The 20157-nt window shown below is 40.2% G+C and overlaps 1 protein-coding gene and 1 non-coding gene across 2 annotated transcripts in view; both read right to left on the bottom strand.

Moving 5' to 3' along the window:
* CMC1 (C-X9-C motif containing 1) overlaps positions 1 to 16945 on the bottom strand; it is an 89960-nt gene extending 73015 nt beyond the window's left edge. Inside the window, exon 1 of the mRNA XM_047738825.1 lies at positions 16724 to 16945. Coding sequence (XP_047594781.1) covers positions 16724 to 16742 — 19 coding nt within the window. The 5' untranslated portion in view covers positions 16743 to 16945. The remainder of the gene's footprint in view (positions 1 to 16723) is intronic.
* Positions 13964 to 14067, bottom strand: LOC125089735 (U6 spliceosomal RNA). The gene has a single exon (XR_007124039.1). It is a non-coding gene; the product is annotated as a U6 spliceosomal RNA (small nuclear RNA).
* Positions 16946 to 20157: the final 3212 nt, after the last annotated feature.

Here is a 20157-nt window from a genome sequence, read left to right as displayed (position 1 = left end):
GAGTAGAAAAAGTTTTTTTTTTTTTTAAGAAGACACAAAGACACTAAACAGAAGAGAAAAAGATAAATTTCATCAAATATAAAACCTGTTCATCGAAAAACACCATGAAGAAAATTAAACGGCAAGCCAGGAGAAAGCGTTCACAGTAGATAGACAGATAGACAGATACAGACACAGATAAATACAGAAATAGGTACAGTTCTATATCTATATATGTAGATACATAGACTTATTTGACAAAGGACTTGAATTTAGCATATATAAACAACTCCTATGGATCAATAACAAAAATACAAACAACCAAATAAAAAACCCAATAAAAAAGGGACAAAAGGGGTGAATGGATTCCTCAAAAATATATACAAATTGTAAATATGTAAATGAACAGGTGTTCAAAATCATCAGTCATTAAGAAAATGCAAATGAACCCCATTATACCATTTCACACCCACAAGAATGACTAAAATTAAAAATACTGACAACACCAAATGTCAGAACGTGGAGCAACTGGAACTTTCATATATTGCTGGTGAGAGTGTGAAGAGAAACTTCTTTGGAAAACTAATTGTTAAGTTATAGTTAAATATACACCCAACCTACTTTCCACTCCTAGGTATTCATTCACCTATCATCAATAACAACACATTTCCAGAAAATGACTTGTACAAGTCTGTTTATGGAAGCATTCACACTAGCCAAAAATTGGAAACAACCTAAATGCCCAGCTGAATACTACTCAGCAATACAATAACTGCTGATACACTCAATATGGGTGGAACTTAAAACCTGTTGAGAACAAGAAGCCAGGTCCAAGAGTAAATACTACATGATTCAAGAACATAAAAAAAAAAAACTGTGGTGATAAAGAATAGAACACTGGTTATCTATGGGAGTTGAGGAGGATACTCTCTGGGGGAGGTCTTGATTCGGTCAGTTGTAGACACGTATCACAACTTACAACCTATAGATTTCACTGCATATTTTACCTCAATTTATATTAGCTTTAAAACAGGATAAATAACTGCACTCATAGTGGGTGATTTTAACATGTAACTTTTAAATAATTAAGTAGATAAGTTCTGTAATTTTCTCCTTAAAGATATTATTCATCTTTTACTAGATTTATTTCTACTAGTAAGAGTTAAGTAACATGTAATTATTTGTTGCTAGTTTCACTTAAATTTTTTATTGTCCTTATAGCCAACACAATCTTACTTCTCATTAATTCTAGTAAATTGGCCATAGTCTTCTAATTTCTATGTGGACAATCACAGGGACAGCTCTGCTCTTTCTTCTTAAATGCTTACTGGCTAGGTCCTTTAGAAAAATGGTTTAAGTATAAACTAACAGCACCTCGGTCTTGGATGCTCAAATTCCATTTAGAATTTTTATAGTGATCTTCCTGTTGAGATTGGCCTATGATTTTCCTCTGAGTTGCTTTGGTGTAACAGTTACATTATTTAAATGATAAACTAGCGACCTAACTCTCCCCTTGTATTCTCTGAACACTCTGTATAAAATAAAGATTAATAGTTCCTTTAAAGTTTGGTAGAAACTACCTGTGACTATCAGTTTTAGGAATCAACTTGGCTAAGCTATCCTCTCCAGTTATTTAAACAAACACTAATCCGGGTTTTGCTGGGAAGGTACTTGGCAGATGTGATTAAAGTCTATAATCAGTTGACTTTAAGTAAACTAGATTTTCCTAGCTAACCTGGGTGGGTCTCAAAAGCCTGAAGAACAGTGTTGGTGGTATAGTGGGGAGCATAGCTGCCTTCAAAGGCTTGAAGAACAGAACTAAGATTTTCCTAAAGAATGCCTTCTACAAACTGCGGCTTCAGCTCAGAACCAAGGGTTCTAATGCTGATAGCCATTCTTCCCCATAGCTTGGCCGGCCCTACATTTCAGACTTGCCCAACTAGCTACCACAGTCACATGACCGATGGTCTCTGCTGGAATTCTTGACCGGTACACCAGCTGTTAGCGCCTAGGTCTTACAGTCTGTGAGTGAGACAGACACAGAGTTTTACCTACCAATTCTGTTTTCTAAGGGCTTTTTATTTTTTAGTTACGTTTTAGCAAATTTATATTTCACAAGGAAACTATCCATTTCGTCAAATTTTCCAAATAATGATATGAAGATATTCACATGGTTTTTTTCCTCTTTACCACACCTATAGTTGTATCCCAATTTTCACTGCCTATGCCAGGGTTCAACAAACTATTTCTAGTTAAGGACCAGACTTGTGAATAAAGTTTTGTAGGCTACAAACTATCTCTGTCATGTGTATGCTTTTTTAAACCACCCTTTGAAAATGTAACTAACCATTCATAGCTTACAGACCTTACTAAATTTTGCCTGGACCCTGGTTTACTGAAACCTGGCCTAAACTATTTATTTATGCCCCTCTTTCTCCTTAGCTTTGCCAGAGCTGCTGTCAGATGGGGAAAAGGACAGTGAGCTTATAGAAGGCACTGGAAATATGGATGGAGAAAAAAAGGCAGCTTCGAGGGAGGCCCTACAGGATCACAGGGCCTGCAGGGACTAAGGAAAAGAGGATTCAAAGAAGGCTGCCAGTTTTTCTGGCTCCCAGGGAAATGCTGTGACCACTCACTGACACAGGGAACGCATGAGAAACACCAGGTGGGAGAGGACTTCAGCTGTGGACATGGTGAATTTCCGATGCCTGTGAGACTTCCTGTGGAGTGGAAAGCTGATGTGTACTTGAAGGGAAATAATGAAACAGGAGACTATCTCCACATACTTCTTTCCTCCTGGTCTGCAGCACACACTTTAGGAGGCATCAGTTATTAACATGATAATTAATGAGGAGTAGAGGAAACACTGTAATCCACTGACCTAGTTTATAAAATCAATTTCAAAATGTTACCTCTTCCTTTCACTTATATAATTTTAAACTATACAACTTATTAATATTGTGTCCTGATGAGTATCTTTTGTTCTAAAAACTTTGCAGTGGTCTCAGATAATAAAAGCTCTAATTTTTTAAATCAGTTCCTTAAATGGGCATAGTTGTGTAATATTAAGCTATTTTTCCTTAGGAAATTATAACAGAAATTTACCTATTTATGAATTCTAGGTTATAATTCCTATTTAAACATATGTTTTAAATGGCTTGCAAAAATTCCTTCTGAACAGTCTTCTAAAACAAACAAACAAAAACAATTACAGAATCACATGAATATTTAGATTTTCCAAATTCTTGGTGTTAAATCAGAAATAAAAATATATAAATAAATTCTGCTAAAGATGCTCTCATTTGATAGCATATTAACCACTGAATATTATTAATTATAATTTTATACATATTACAAAGCTATCTTCAGCAATTATAAAATTATCCTTTTTATTCATAAAATTCAGAATGATTCTCTCAAAGTCAATGTGATGCATATATGTTATACATTTGTATAAGAACCTGCAAAAAAAAAAAAATCAAATTTTGAGAGTTTGCTACTATATAGTCATATGAATTTATACTGAGATAAAGAATCAGGATAACACCACCAAAGAAAATTTCCAAAGCTCTAACTTCTCAACATTCTATCATCACCTGAAAGTCAATTTTCACCTTTTTCACTGACTGAATTTGTTAGCTCAGATTTTGCTTGGAGGCTCACAAGTTCTTGCAGTATGGCGGGAGTAGATTAGATTGTAAGTCTACTGACAACAGCAGTTGCTATGAATCCACAAAGATAACAGTGAAGCAAATCAGAGTATTACAGAATCTTTCATTGGAAAGAAGTGACATTGGAAGGGCAAGGTATGCCTTTACAATAGTGAGAATGTTCTAATTTAACGAATTTGATTCTTGTTTAGAAAATGCCACCTTTTTTTTTTTTTTTTTTTAAAACTTCCTGGTTAAATTTATTCACTCCTGAAGACATTTCCAGGCTACTTTTTACTCTGGAAGAAAAACAAGAAAAATGCTTGCAGTAAGTTTGCAATGGTATCCTCATTAGCCACAGTTTCTATCTTTAGGTCTCTCTACCAGCTACCAAGAGCCTAGAAATGAAGGGCTCCAGGCAGATGGTATCAGGAAAAACATAGAAAGACCAGTATTCTCAATTGCTACATTTCCAATAAGTGCTTCACACCAGGAAGCTAGGCAGCTTCCAGTTTTCAACAGCACAAAAATAGGGATGATCTTGATCAGATTCTCGGGTTCTGCCAGCTTGCTCGTACTTTCTTGCTATGATAATATGAGGAAGGGGTGGGTGGGTGATAGAGATACTTAAGCTGGGAAAATTAAGACAGTGAAGATCAGTGCTCCTTTCACATTCGTTCCTTCAAGCCCTACTTGAACGAACAAAACCAGAAAAGAAAATCAGTAGTAGGAGATATTCTCCCCCGCCACCCCCAAATTCCAGCCTGCCTCTGGCTATAAGGCCTTCAAGATGAGGCAATGAACGTCCACAGTCTGTAACAGCCCACCCCGGTGAAGGTACTTTGATTCCATTTTGTGGATAAAGAAGTGGAGACCCACAGGGTTAAATAAATCAAGTCTCTGCTAAAGCAGCAATGCCAAGATCATGTAACCCAGGCCTCGAATCTTCTTCCATGACACACCACACACACACCGGTGGTGGCCTCTTTAAAGGGATTTCAGCAAATAAGGTTATATAAGCTTCGGAAGTTATGCAAAGTGTGAAATAACCCTCAGATAGTCAAGACTGTTTCAGAAGCATCAGAAGCACAGGCAAAATTAAAACACACACACACACATACACACACACTCAAAAACCAAAACAAACACCTCACCCTTCAGTTTTTCTTTATCAGAGCATTAAATGAATTCTGATTCTGATTTCTAGCATGTTGAAAATTATTTAAAAGAAGAAAAAAAAACCTACCACAAGCCATTTGTCAGTTGGCTGAAAAAATATCTTCAAACAAAGTAAACATCACATATTAGGTCAACTGGTAATAACCTAATTTTTTATAAGCTCAAACTTGAAAAAAGATAGGGAAAGCAAGTCGGTGAGGTAGATGTGTCTACTTCTGCTTAGCTTCTGGGTCAGATACCCTATAGCTCACAAGAGTAGTCTTCATATGAACTATTTTGTACTATCAGCTTTCACTGTTAATAACCACCCAGTTCACACTAGATGTGCCCATTTCCCAAAAGCACCTATTTCTTGGACCTCAGATTCTGTAGATTGCGAGGTGTGAAAACTTCCTCTTCCACCCACATTACTTTAACCAAGATGAGGCCACAAAGGGACGACAAATCTAAAGGTATACCAAAGCAGGAAATCAACTTATACAAGAAGACATGCCAATTTTAGAAATGTGCTGCAATCTCCATCGTGGCCATAATTTCTTAAATGAAAAGGTTTCACATTTACTTTACTTGGTAAAACTTTGAGACTATCTTTTCCTACAAGCACAATTTCCCATTGATACATAAGAAAATCAGCAGTGTTAGGAGAGACATAAACAGGTATTTGAGAAAGAAATAAGGGACAGTATGCCTATGCCTTCTCAGCAATACACACCTGATTTTTCTCTGATGGTACATCTGGAACATGGTAGACTATATTCACATCTATGAATGTTCCTCAGTGCCTTCGGCCACTCTATTCCACCAGTTCTCCTTCATCTTACAATATTTCATAACATTTCTTCAGAAAACATGTGCCACTTTGTAATGGAGTGGGGAATTATTTTTACACTGAGAGGTTATTCACTTATTTCAAAGAATCAAACTTTGCTCACACCACTCATGGCTTTCTTGGCATGGCCTTCAGAGTCCGTGTGTGTTAACATGAAAACCAGTTCCATAATAAAACTTTTCTTGGGGAGGAACATATCCATTTCCCAGGATGATCACCTATCACCTTCACCAGACTGCCCCTATAACATTGGCTGAAATTCAAGTTCACTTCCTATACAAGAAACTTGCCAAGAATGAGGATATTGAGATGAGTGGACTATACAGGCTGAAGGCAAATCCTAAAGGAGTCTCAAAAATATTCTGAAAAAACGTAATACTAGGAAAAGCATAAACAATTCCAAGATCTGCTCCTAGTCCTTCTGCAGCAACCCCACAAGGTTCTACCTTTAAAGATGCTGATTATGCCATGTTCTCAGTGATTATTTCCAGCTCCAAAATTTACTCTGCCCACATTTTCAAGTGTCTGTTGGCAATTTCCAAGTCCCACTGGCATCATGATTTCAACTTAAAAATTTCAACAACTTAAATCTGCATTCTGCCATCCTGGTGGTTATGTTATACTCCTTACCTTAAAAAAAAAAAAAAAGAAAGAAAGAAAGAAAAAAAAATCAGCTTACATTTATATGGTACACAGAAGCAGCACAATAAATATTTAAAGAAGGAAGGAAGGAAGTGGTAGAAGGAATTGTTTTACAAACATCACACACAAGGTATTACAAAGTAGCAGGAGCTCAGAAAACCCAAAGCAATCTTGCAACATTACCCAGCAAGTAACTGTAGAGTCAAACTCCAGCTCAATCTTCTGTCCGTATTTTCCATTTTCTACCTCTTATTTTCTTAACAAAGTCTACCACCTTAAAATCAAACACCTGTTCCATCCCAAAGTTCTCTGACCTCAGCACCTGAAAGTGCCTTCTCCTCCTTTAAGCCCAGGATTTGGGGCACAACAATGCTATGGCTCTAACTGCATCTGGATTCATACATCACATCACACCATCTGTGCAATCTTCTTTTCCTGATAGAGCAGTGGTTGCCATGGACTGAATCTTTGTCCCCCTCCCCCACTCCACTTCATCCTGAAGCTCTAAACCTTAATATGACTTTTATCTGGAGAGGCAATTAGTGTTAAAGGAGATCATATGGGTAGGGCCCTACTCTGACAGGTGGTCTTATAAAAAGATTCTAGCAACCAAATTGGCCAGCACCTTGAGCTTGGACTCTCCAGCCTCCAGAACTGTGGGAAAATAAATATCTGTTGTTTAAGCCACTCAGTCTATGGTACGCTATTATGGCAGGCCAAAGACACTAAGACAGATTTTGGTACCAGAAGTTCTCAATTCTGGCTACATCTTCTAATAAGTACTTGAGAAGGCTTTGTAAAATTCTGATGCCTGGGCACCACCCAAACCAGTTAAATCAGAAATGCTGGGATAAACCCAAGCATTTGTATTTTTATTTTATTTTAAAGATTTATTTATTTGACAGAGAAAGATCACAAGTAGGCAGAGAGCCAGGCAAAGAGAGAGAGGGAAGCAGGCTCCCTGCTGGGCAGACTCGATCCCAGGACCCTGAGATCATGACCTGAGCCGAAGGCAGAGGCTTAACCCACTGAGCCACCCAGGCGCCCCAAGCATTTGTATTTTTAAAAGCTCCTCAAATAATTCTAATATGTGGCTATATCAAGAAACACAGCATGAAATATAAGTTTAATGAGGTCCGAGACCATGTCTCAGTCATCTCCTAATTCCCTTTAACTGTTGGCACATGGCAAATATACATTCAAACTGTTTAATAAGTGACCCATGACTAAGAGTGTTTCAACATGTGATAAATATGGACATTCATTCTATTAACAAATATTAGGCACCTACTATGCATCAGTCACCATGCTAGGGTGTCTACACAATGAGAAGAATAGCAGGCTAGTTCCTTATTCCACCACATAAACATTTGAAACTCAGTATTTTAATTCATTATACTTAACACTCCTTTGATCTGTAAAAAAATAAAACAAAAACAAGGAACAAAAAACTCCCAGTAACAGTTCCTCAGCAAACACAATGCAGGATATTAAATACCATGTTTTTAAAAAAATTTTCCCCTCAATCTCTTAACTCAAAAATGTTACAATATAATCAGGGCTGGTGGGGGAGAAAGCGAATTTGGCATCGGTGTTCTTATTTGGGCAGTTTTGTTTGATCCACTTACAACAAGTAAAAGGTGGCATTTTTTGACATCTTTATAAACTTAGGGACTTCTACACGTATGCTATCAACACCCTTATACAAAAATAAGGAGAGTCCTCTAGTCAATGGAACATAAACTTGACGTTCTTTTTCCTATGGTGAACCATCTGTGCTGAGTCAAGAATCCTTTGAGACCAACTGCAAGTATTTAAAAATCATAGATGTTGGAGCACCTGGGTGGCTCAGTGGGTTAAAGCCTCTGCCTTCGGCTCGGGTCATGATCCCAGGGTCCTGGGATCGAGCCCCACATCGGGCTCTCTGCTCAGCAGGGAGCCTGCTTCTTCCTCTCTGCCTGCTTCTCTGCCTACTTGTGATCGCTGTCTGTCAAATAAATAAATAAAATCTAGGGGCGCCTGGGTGGCTCAGTGGGTTAAGCCGCTGCCTTCGGCTCAGGTCATGATCTCAGGGTCCTGGGATCGAGTCCCACATCGGGCTCTCTGCTCAGCAAGAAGCCTGCTTCCCTCTCTCTCTCTGCCTGCCTCTCCGCCTACTTGTGATCTCTCTCTGTCAAATAAATAAATAAAATCTTAAAAATAAATAAATAAATAAATAAATAAATAAAATCTTTAAAAAAAAAATCATAGATGTTTAAGGCTTAAAGCAGCTTTCAGGGGCACCTGTTGAGCGGCTGCCTTTGCCTCAGGTCAAGATCCCAGGCTCCTGGGACAGGGCCCCAAGTTGGGCTTCCTGCTCTGCAGGGGGCCTGCTTCTCCCTGCTGCTCTATGGGCTTGTGCTCTCTGTCAAATAAGTAAGCAAAATCTTAAATTAAAAAAAAAAAAAAAGAAAAAAAGCAGCGTTCACAGTTATCTGATAAACCTTACTCTCCCTGCCCCTCATCCTCAAACCTGAGATTATGCCATTTAGAATTGGGCCTAAGATTAATGGCAAAGTCTAAAACAAGAAGAGATCATTACAAATTTCCCAATTCAATTGGGTGCTATTTCCATAAAACGACAGTGCTCCCCCCCACCCCTGGTGGGCAATCTCTTACTGTCTAGACGTAATGAACTGGTTTATCTTCTCTAATCATTCTAGTCTCTGATAAACTTAAAGAGGAGAAATCGTATAAAAAATATTTACTGTTTACTACACAGTTACATACATATTCTCATTCTCCACTTGATGCTTTTCTTCATCTCTCAAATCACTGGACACAGAGACATTCACATCTATAAGTTCCACTTTATTTCTCAAGGAAAAAACTCTAGGTCTAGAATGAAAAACTATATCCAGGTTACTTGACATTTTGGTAGTTTTTAAAAATCTCAAGTAATTTTAAAATTGTTTTTTGAAAGATTGCGGGGTGGTAACAATCAGGGAAAGCTTCCTATGCAAATAATTCTAAAGTGAAGTGTGAAAAATGAACAAGAATTAGACAGACTTGGGGATGGGGAAGAGGGAAAATTCTGAGAAGAAAGAACAGTATGTCAAATGGCCAAGAGGGAAAAAAACGAAGCACAGTCTGGCAGATGTTAGGTCTATCTGAAGCTAATGTCATTACCACAACCCCATGATATCCACACCTGGAGCCGGTACAGACGCCTGTGCGTATTTATATGTTTGAGCACATAGCCCTTCCTACCTGACCTACCACTATCCCAACTTTCACTAACTGAACAAAGGTTCCTAAGAGCTCCGGATACAAGATTTTTAGGAGAAAGCTAATGCAGGGGCACTCACACCTGCAACCTTTTCAGGACTGCCCGGGGCATGGCAGCATATTCCAGCTCTCCTGCCTGCTGCCCCCCTCCCATCTCCTGCAGTGGGCAAAGACTGACAGAGGTCACAAAAGCCCAGAGCCCTTGCCTCCAAAGTGGGACAAGCCCTGCATGCTGCGGTGCACCAGAGCTGATCAGGTAGAGACAGGCCTTCCCTGAAACCACATCCTTGCTCAGCTTCTTCCCCTTCCCTTTCCTGTTCCCCTCAGTCCCTCACAGGTTTTTTCCTAAGAGCATACCATTCATCAATCACTTGCATGTAAAACATCCAATGGTCCCCAGACCTTGGTCTCTAATGTCATGCCCAAAGAAAGGAACCAGGGTTTGTAAGAGCTAGGACTAAATCTATGGATGGGCCAGAAATACCTTGTGAGAAAAAAAGGAAATGCTCCAAAAAAGGATGGGAGCATATCACAAGGATCCGGAAGCTAGTTTGAAGGAATGCTCTCACTGGCTAAATCTGGGAAAATGTGAGCACCAAAATAATTACATACGGCAACAAGTTATAACTGGAAAAAAAGGAATTCATGAATGTGTATCTATGATAAATCTATAAATAAACAACAAAATGACCTCTGGCTTTTATCAAAACGCCAACAACCATCCAATAAATGTGGAGAGAATGCTGGAGATAGAAAATCGTCACTCTGCAACCATTGTAGGGAAGACTGAATCAGGCAAAAATCATCAATGGATACCACATCAAAGGGAATTTTTTGATGAGGAATCGGTATTTGCCTAGTCTTAAATGGTATCCCCACAGATTACGGATAAATGGTGAGAGGAAAAAACAAATGGGACAAAGCCCTTGACTGGGTGATTAAAATTAATATCACCTATGAGAGACAGACATCAATGTACTTCCAGATATGATACCATGAGAAAGACATCACCACTGAGGCAGTATTTTGCTGAGAACAAATAACCTGGATCTGATGAAAAGCCAGATAAACAGAAAATGAAGGAAAGTTCTATTTGCCTAAAAATCTGCAGCATCTTGCCATCATTCTCAGGATAAAATTCAAATTCCCTAAGCTGGTTGACAAAACATTTCATGATTTGTGATTCACAACTCCTATAACAAATACACTTACTTCGAGTTTAGAAATATATAAAAATTACAAGCTCGGGAGCCTGGGTGGCTCAGTGGGTTGAGCGACTGCCTTCAGCTCAGGTCATGATCCCGGACTTCCAGGATCGAGTCCCGCATCGGGCTCCCAGCTCCTTGGGGAGTCTGCTTCTCCCTCTGACCTTCTCCTCTCTCGTGCTCTCACTCATTCTCTCTCAAATAAATAAAATCTTTAAAAAAAAAAAAATTACAAGCTCAACAGATTTTTAAGCCTGAACCACCAATGTAATCGATGTCTAAGAGAACATTACAGAGCTACTGAAGCAATAATAAAATCATAATTTTTCTGATCAGCTACATAACATTTTATATATTAGTCACACAGTGCTCTGAGAAGATTCTTCTAATCTGTTTAGATGTCTAACTTAATTTCCAGTGAATTTGATAAGTGCTGGTACCCCTAAAGCTAATCTACCTATATACCCACAAGAACCACTAACAGAACCCCTATAATTCAAATATTCCAAGAACTGCCATGACACCCCCCCCAAGATACATCTTCAACATCTATGCATGGGATGTCATGAAATTCCTGACTCCACTTTCCATCCTCTGAGCTCACGCTATCCCATATTCCTCCCCTAATTAGATTTCTGGAAAACACCATAACAGCGACACACACACCTGGTTAAGAACACTTCTCTCTGCTGCTGTTGCCCCACTATGCGAAAGTAGAGAACAAATCCACCCTAATGGATGAAGGAAGGGGAACTACCCTGCTAAAAGAGGAAATGGTACAAGGGGGTGGGGAGGAGAAAGGAATCTCTTCTGGTTATTAGAGAAAGTAATCAAAATTATCAGGCCCAGGTTTCTGTAGGTTGTCATCTGGGAATATAATCATGTTGGAAAATTCTCTGGGATCTGGAAATAGCAAAGGAATAACTAAGTGTTCTTTCAGTACAGTCCTGGGCTTGACTTTCCATTACCAGGCCCTTTTACAACTTGGTACAGGAGGAGGTTAATGTCTAGAACTTTGTAGAATAAAGACAGAAATAATTTCTGACCAGTGGAAAAGATAACCCCAAAGATTACAGTGTATGGTCCTGTTGTAAACTAAACATTTTTTTTTTTTTAATCTAAGCAAGCAATCTGTGAAACGGTCTATGCATCTAGCTTGTCAAATGCTTTTTGGACTGTTTTACTAGTTCCCACACTAATGAATTGAAGAAAATCTTCAACACACATTCATTTTGTATTTGCATGAGTAGTAATTTTACCTTTTTGAAAATTCTATTTTAACAAGCACCACTTTTAAAATTGTTCCTATAGGGGATCATGTGTTATGCATTCAAAATATATAATCATTTAAATTTTCAATCACTTAAGTCTGACTAGATTTTCAAAATATACTTGTAGAAGGGATACTAAACTGGAAAATATGGAATAGACTACGCTTAAGTCTATTATGCAAGAATTAGCTATACTGTGTTTTTCTGAACCATTACTATGCCATCAAAGGTCCCATTCATGGCTAAAAATGTAGGGATAATTTTCTCTGGAAATAGGGGGATTAGACTGATAAGAAAACAAAGCTAAAGAATAAGTCAATAAAAGTGGAAGAGTTTGGAACAGTGGTTCCTTTTCTACTCTGTTTGCATATTAGAACTGTCTGGACTATTTTAAAACATCAGAGGCTTAGTAAATTAAATCTGAATATCCCGGAGCAAACCACATACGAGTATTTTTTACAAATATTAATCTCTTTCTGCAGCCACTTTTCTTGGGTGTTGTGAACTCCCTCCAGCTTTTTCTCTCTGCATTCAAATAGTAATAGAAAATAATGAACATAATTACAGCTGAAAAATGTACAAAGAGTGCCCTTATTACCCCTACATTAATGAAAAGGAGAATAATGTCAATAAAACTACATAGAAGAGTAAGTATGTAATCTGCATTTCAATGCTGGGTTCAGAGCTGCTTGAGAAAAAATGGAACCTACAAAGTTAGTTAAAAGCTGTGCCAAATGAAGATCAAACTTGTATAAAGATGTTTAAAAATCTAACATAAATCAATGAAGGTAACCTACTGAATGGGAGAAGAAATTTGCAAATAATATATCTGATAAAGGGTTAGTATCCAAAGTATATAATGAACTCCTACAATTCAACACCAAAAAACCAAATAATCCAATTAAAAAATGGGCAGAAGACACGAACAGACATTTTTTCAAAGAAGACATCCAGATGGCTAACAGACATGTGAAAAGATGCTCAACATCACTGATCAGAGAAATGCAAATCAAAACTACAATGAGACATCACCTCATACTTGTCAAAATGGCTAACATCAAAAACACATGAAACAAGTGTTGGAGAGGATGTGGAGAAAAAGGAACCCTCCTACACTGTTGGTGGGAATGCAAACTGGTACAGCCCCTGTGGAAAACAGTACAGAGATTCCTCCAAAACCTAAAAATAGAACTACCCTCCAATCCACCAATCACACTACTAGGTATTTACCCCCAAAATTCAAAAACACTAATTCAAAGGGATACATGTGCCCCTATATTTATAGCAGCATTATTTACAATAGCCAAATTATGGAAGCAACCCAAGTGTCCATCAATAGATGAATGGATAAAGATGTGATATATACATACACAATGGAATATTATTCAGCCATAAAAAAGAATGAAATCTTGCTATTTAGGATGACATGGATGGAGCTAGAGAGTGTAATGGTAAGCAAAATAAGTCAGAGGAAGCCAAATACCGTATGATTTCATTCATATGTAATTTAAGAAAAACAAACACCAAAAAAAAAAAAAAAAAGAAAAAGAAACAGACATGAAGAAACAGACTCTTAACTATAGAGAACAGATTGTTTCCACAGGGGAGGTAGGTGGAGGAATGGATGAAATAGGTGATAGGGATTAAAGAGTACATTTACCCTGATGAGCACTGAGTAACGCATAGAATTGTGGAATCACTACAGTGTACACCTGGAACTAATAACACTGTCAACAATAGTGGAATTAAAATTAAAAACTTAATAAAAAATATTTTAAAAAATCTAACATAAATCAGTGGGAAAACAGATTTTGCTATGTAAACCCATCTGATACAACTACCAGCATGGGCACAAGCCACTGTATAAAAAGCAAGAGAAATATCAAAATGTGAACCTATGCTTCAACTCAAGAACCAAACAAAAATGAAGTTAAAAAACACAAAACTGGCTTTAATATATTTTTGGGTGTCATCCTTGCACAGGGGCCATGCTAATCTTCTCCGTAGCATTCCAATTTTAGTATATGTGCTGCCAAAGCGAGCCCAGCTTTACTATATTTTTATTCTGGAATTTAAACAGAGAAGAAAAATTTAAAACTTCTAACTTGTGACTCCACTTTCTTTCTTCCCATTCAATCTTGCTTCCATCCCTGCTTTTAATCAAGTTTCCAATGATCATACTGTTAGTTAGATTTGGCCATCACCAGCCACCCAGTCAATTAAAAACCCATTAATTATCCTTCACGCCTCCCTTTCCCTCACCATCTTTATTCAATGCAACAGCAGGTCTTCTCAATTGTTCCTCCAAAACATCAACCTAATAAGCTTTATATTCTTTTCCAGCTTTTCTAATACCATTCCAGTCTAAGATACTAACATATCTGGTCTGGACTACTGCCGCCACCTCTTAACCTGTTTCCCTGCTTGCATTCAGGACCCCTCCATAGTGCATGATACCACTACAGTCAGGGTAGTAAAGACATTATAATATGCCAATGCCCTCTTTAGAAGCCCCCCCAGTGCTTTCTTATCAGAGCCTTCAAGGCCTTGCAGCATCTAGCTCCTGCCTACTTTCCCAACATCTTCCCTTATGGAGCTCCACCACTCTGGCCCTCATTCATGGCAAATATTTAAGCATTTGCTACTTCTGACTGCCTGGCATACATTTTCCCTACCTCTTCACATAACTACTTCATCTTGTCCTTCAGATTCCAATTCAAATACTTCCTCATAGATCTGTTCACATACCACTCTGAGGTAGTCCGCTCTTTACCACCTACCACATGACACTGCTTATTTTCTTCATAATATTTATCATAATCTGGCAGAATGTATATGGGGGCATAGAGGTGGGTGGTCTTTCTTCTACCATTGTATGCCTGTGACATGTAACGGGCACATATTTGTTTAATCAAGAAATACTCCAACAGAGGCATGGTCTGTAACCATGCAAATGTATTACAGAATTCTATTCCAGACTGGACTCTACCAGCAATTAGCTGCATAGCCTTGGGCATACCACAAGATTTGAGTGGGTTAAGAGTAACTGGACAGTGAAAAAGTGGATGGGGCGCCTGGGTGGCTGAGTTGGTTGAGTGGCTGCCTTTGGGTCGGGTCATGATTCCAGGGTCCTGGATGGAGCCCCACGTCTGGCTCCCAGAACCTGCCTCTCCCTCTGCTGATCCCCCTGGCTTGTGCTGTCAAATAAATAAAATCTTTAAAAAAAAAAAAAAAAAAAAAAAAAAAAAAGGTGGAGATGGCGTGTAGGATTTCTTTTTCCTTAATTTCCTACTGGATCTAAATTCAAGAATATAGATGTTTGAAAGCATTTGACCTCTCGGCCTCCGTTTCCTCATTTGTAGGAGACTGCTTTGAATACCACTTTCAGCTAAGAAATACTTGAACTAAGGCACACCTGGGTGGCTCAGACGCTTGAGCTTCGGATTCTTAATCTCAGTTCAGCTATCAATTCAAGAGTTGTGAGTTCAAGCCCCACAATGGGCTCTATGCTGGGGTTGCAGCTATTATAACAGGCCTTAATCTACTTCCTAACCTAATTTTCCTTAGGCACCCCTTATTTCTGCCCTGCAACCAAACATTACACTTTACCGCCTGTACATTTCCTCATTCTGCCACCTCTTCAACTCCAACCACTGGAACTTTCCCTTGAAAGCCCAAATCAATTGTTAACTGCCTCATAAAGTCTAATTCAACCACCTGGCCCAGGACTGGTATGATCATTAGGTGTTCCAGAAATTCTTTTATGCTTCATAGTAGTCCCTGATCCTCTCTCCACCTGTTTCTTCATCCATAAAAGGGAGATAATACTATCTACCATACTGCACACTATTGTTGGACAACTGTGAATACTTAGCTTGATAATAATGCGTTCAATAAGTAGTATTATTTGTTGGCTACACACACTTTCCGCTCTCCTTGAGAGTCACCAAAATGACTTCCATTTCCGAATCTCCAGAAGTTTGAAGCTATTACTACTCCTTCCAATGCCTCAAGTTTTCATATTCATAAAATTCATATTCATAAAATGAAGGGAGTGGACTAGACCAGTTACTATTCCCTTCAAAATGAAGTTCCCTATATTTACATGAATACCCTTTAAAGATGACTCAGGTGAGCTTCCCGCAACATAAATAGCTTAAAGCAAGGACACAGGCGCAGGTGAGCTGCTTTAAGGACGGTAATGCGAGGAACCTGAAACCACTGCTGCAAATGGAAGTGGGGTGTTAACGCTAAAGTTAAAATAATGTTTATCAAAACCCTGGAGATCCTTTCTCAAGAAACTGAATCTTGCCACCGTGATGGCTCTTTTGGATTTTCGCTTTTAGGTTAGATTACAGATTATTTGAAGGAATCAGTGCCCCAGAAGGGCGGAAAAGACGAAGAGACCAGTCGCGTTAAGAAGGAAATGTAAGCCACGAATGGACGCGAGTTTACACAGCAAACCCAACGCCTTTCACCTAACCCTAACCCCAAGAAGCGGGAAGAAGACCGAAGACTGCTGGGAAAAAGTTGCGGCCGCCAGAAACCCTAAGGCGGCAGGCCGGCGGGGCGTGAGCTGACGTCTGCGGAAGCGGTGCACCTCACCGCTCAGCCCCTTTTCCAGGCCAGCCCCCAACCGCAGAGCCGCGGTTACGGACCCCGGCGTAACTCCTCAGCAACCCCCGCGTCCCGCCCCCGTACCTGCGGGGTCGAGCGCCATCTCGGCGGGCGGAGAGAAAGCAGCGCCTGGCCGCTCCCGGGCGGGGGCAGAGGAGGGGAGGAGCCTGGGCTGGGCGGCACGTGCGGCCGCCGGGAGCTTCCCGCGGGAGGAAGAGGAGGAGGCTGTGGAGGAGGAGCGCCGTGCCCTCCACAGAGCCCGGCAGTCCGCTTTCCTTCCTTCTTATTTCCCTAGTCACTACTTCCGCCGCCCATTGCGCCTGCGCCCTCCTGGCCCCGCCCCGAAGCCTGTAATTGATGTGGAACAGACAGCTCCGAGGGAATGACCGGGAAGGGGGGCGTGGCTTCGCGTGACTTGGAGGCGGGACTGCCTCCGACGCGGGCAGCCTGGCTTGGGAAGGAGCGTGAGCACCGGGTTGAAGACTGGGGTAAGCGGAGACCAGAGCAGAAGCTGTGGGCCTTTGGGAGTGCGCCTCCCGTGGCGACTAGGTTCACCGCCAAGCACCTCCCTCCACGTCCGCCTTCGGAGAACGGAATGAATCATCCTGTTCCTTTATTTTTTTTCTTCGTTAACGTTCATCCATTCATAAATGTCTATTTTATGCCTGTCGGGTTCCAGCCACGGGTTCGGAATACGAGGGACAGATAAATGAATAAAAATAAGGTTCCTATTCTCGAGGAGTATCGTGTTGGCAGGGGAGTCAGATAACAGCAACACGCTGTTAAATGGGATGAACTCCACACGTGCGAGATATAGACAGCTTGTTCTACTATAGAAGTGGTATAGTTTGTGCAGTATCATTATTTGCCCCACGCATCAGCAGCCTGTGGTTCCCCTGGAGGGGAAATTTAAAAATGGGCGCTAGAAAATATCCTTAGGGCGTACAGCCTGATTTGAGTGATGTTAAAAATCCCGACTCTGTCAATTAAAGCTGTTTTTTGAGAAAAATGAAGGAAGGCGATAGCTATGCTCCTGAAAAGCCCCAACTGCCCTCTTGTTAAAAACTTTCTGGCGGCAGTGGTGCTCGTTTCCACTCACCAACCAGCCTTCAGAAATGCCTTCTTGTCATACCCACGTTTAGCTAGTTTGAGCCTCTGAAGAGTGAGGTGCAGCCGAGACAGATGGGACAGATGTTAGAAAAACAAGGAGCAGCTGCTTCTTCCCTGGGAGGGATTTCGAGCTTTCAAAATGATCCCCTCCCCACCTACCTGCAGTCCCTCCTCCCCTGCTGCTGCTTCAGCCTGGTCAGTTGGCAGAAAAAGCAGTCGCAGTTGAGCAGGGCTGGGAAAGTGGGTCTCTGCTCAGCAGGTCTTCCGTTTAAGGGCCTATTTGGGCATCACGGTCCTTATTACAGCTGTAGGTTGAGATGCCAAGGTGAAGAATTAATGTTTCCCTCAGCGAGGCAGGAAAGCAGGTCTGTTTTCTTGTGTGTTTTATACATGTGTTTTGAAACATACCAGATTCATTCTGGTGCCCCTTTTCTTTTTCTGGAGGTGGAGGATTTCGTTTAGAAAATAAATCTTTTTGAGGATATGAGGTGCAGTATAAAAACATAAGCCAGGCCCTCAAACTGAGGTAATCAAACTAAATCTTCCTAGATGTAAAAGGCATCACAGAGAGCTTCAGTCAGCGACCTAAGTACCTCTACCTGAATCCTACATTACAACCTATTAGCATCACAAATTCTGACGTTTCTCTAGACTTTTGTTTCTAATTTGTAAAATCATTGTGAGGAGTAAATGTGATCTTATTTAACTGTTTCAGTCATTGAAAAACCATTTCTATCACTTAAACCACTACTATTTATTTTTTTAAAATCTAAATCAGCTCACTTAAAGGAAAACGCACATGGGTATTAACCACTTTAGCCTTATCCTATGCAATAATATCTGTAAAAACATGGGTTTTCCGTGTCCCATAAAATGGATTGCTGGATATTAGGTCCGTTATTAAACGAAACGAGACTGAGACAAAGTGAAAGTTATTTAAAGCTTTATTTTATGATAAGTATTAGAAGTCAGACTGATTGATCAGGGGAACAAGACTGAAACAAGGTGAAAGTTATGCAAAGCTCTATTTTATGCTAAGCATTAAAAGTCAGACTGACCGGCCAGGGCCGTCTCTGAAGAGAGCGACCACCCCCAGCTTACAGGCTCAAGAATTGACTGACTGACCGGCCAGGGCCGCCTCCGAAGAGAGCGACTCCTCCCCATCTTACAGACTACCTTTTATAGAGCAAAAGTCTGGCCACACATAGGTGGCCAATGAGATTGTAGTCATGTTAGGTCACACGCAGGTGGCCAATTGAATTACAATTTACCCTATAGTAGCTGTTTGACTTAACCTATTACTCCGGTCAGAATTGGTGCTCAAGATTGGTGCCCAAAAAGCGGGGTTTTACATTCTTTGGTGGTTAGGGGAAAAGTATGTGTGTTTCTTACTGATTGGATGTCTCTACCTGGCCCGACTCATCCTTGTATTCTGGGCTCTGTTATCAAGAACTGGCCAACCTGGCCTTGTATTCTGGGCTCTGTTATTAGGAACTAGCTGACCATATATTTTACTGTTTTCCCAGACTTGCTTCTAAGTAAGTTTCTCTGTGGGGAGGGGAGCAGGGTCAGTTTAAGTTTTACTGCACAAACAACAAAATGGCTTTTAACCAAGATGGAGTCACTCTGGCTAAATAGGTCCTTACACTGGTCATATCACACTATGAGAAGCACTAGCACCTCAGTACCTGGTACCTAACAGGGTACCCTTCTCCTGTCTTATATTAAATCAGATTATTTGGGGGCAAAGTCTTTATAATGTACCCGGGAAAGATAAGTCTATTATTAAAAGTTAAACATAGAAATGTAATTGGTAATTTAAAACAGAAGAAATTTCCTAAGATATCACATTATGAATGGACAATTCTTTGAGCAGTAACTGTAGTGGGAACATAAAGAGGAAGAGAGCACAATGTCCCGGAAATGAAGAAATATGTATTATCCAAGCATGACCTCTAGGGCTCAAATAATATCTGGTACCTAATGGCCCCACAGTAGCCCTTCACAAAGGACTGAATGTCAGGGTGGATGTTTAGAAAGGACTTCAAAGATGAGGTAGAAATTATGGCTGGCCATGAAAGATGGGTAGCATGTGTCAGCAGAGAAGAATGCATGTCACACTAGGAGAAAAGTAAACAAAAGGGTCTGGGAGGGGGCACCTGGGTGGCTCAGTCAGTTAAGCATCTACCTTGGGCTCAGGTCACAATCTCAGGGTCCTGGGATCGATCAAGCCCCATGTTGGGCTCCCTGCTCAGTGGGGAGTCTGCTTCTCCCTTTCCCTCTGCCTCCTCCTCCTGCACATGCTCTATCTCTGTCAAATACATAAATAAAATCTTAAAAAAAAAAAGTACCTAGGATTTGAGATATTCTTGAAGGATAAATGAGGCATGGAAAGGACAGAAGGTAAG

Source organism: Lutra lutra, chromosome 1, assembly GCF_902655055.1.
Source record: "Lutra lutra chromosome 1, mLutLut1.2, whole genome shotgun sequence".
NCBI lineage: Eukaryota > Metazoa > Chordata > Mammalia > Carnivora > Mustelidae > Lutra > Lutra lutra.
The sequence above is the reverse complement of the archived record's forward strand: the minus strand, read 5'-3'. Positions and strand labels throughout refer to the sequence as shown.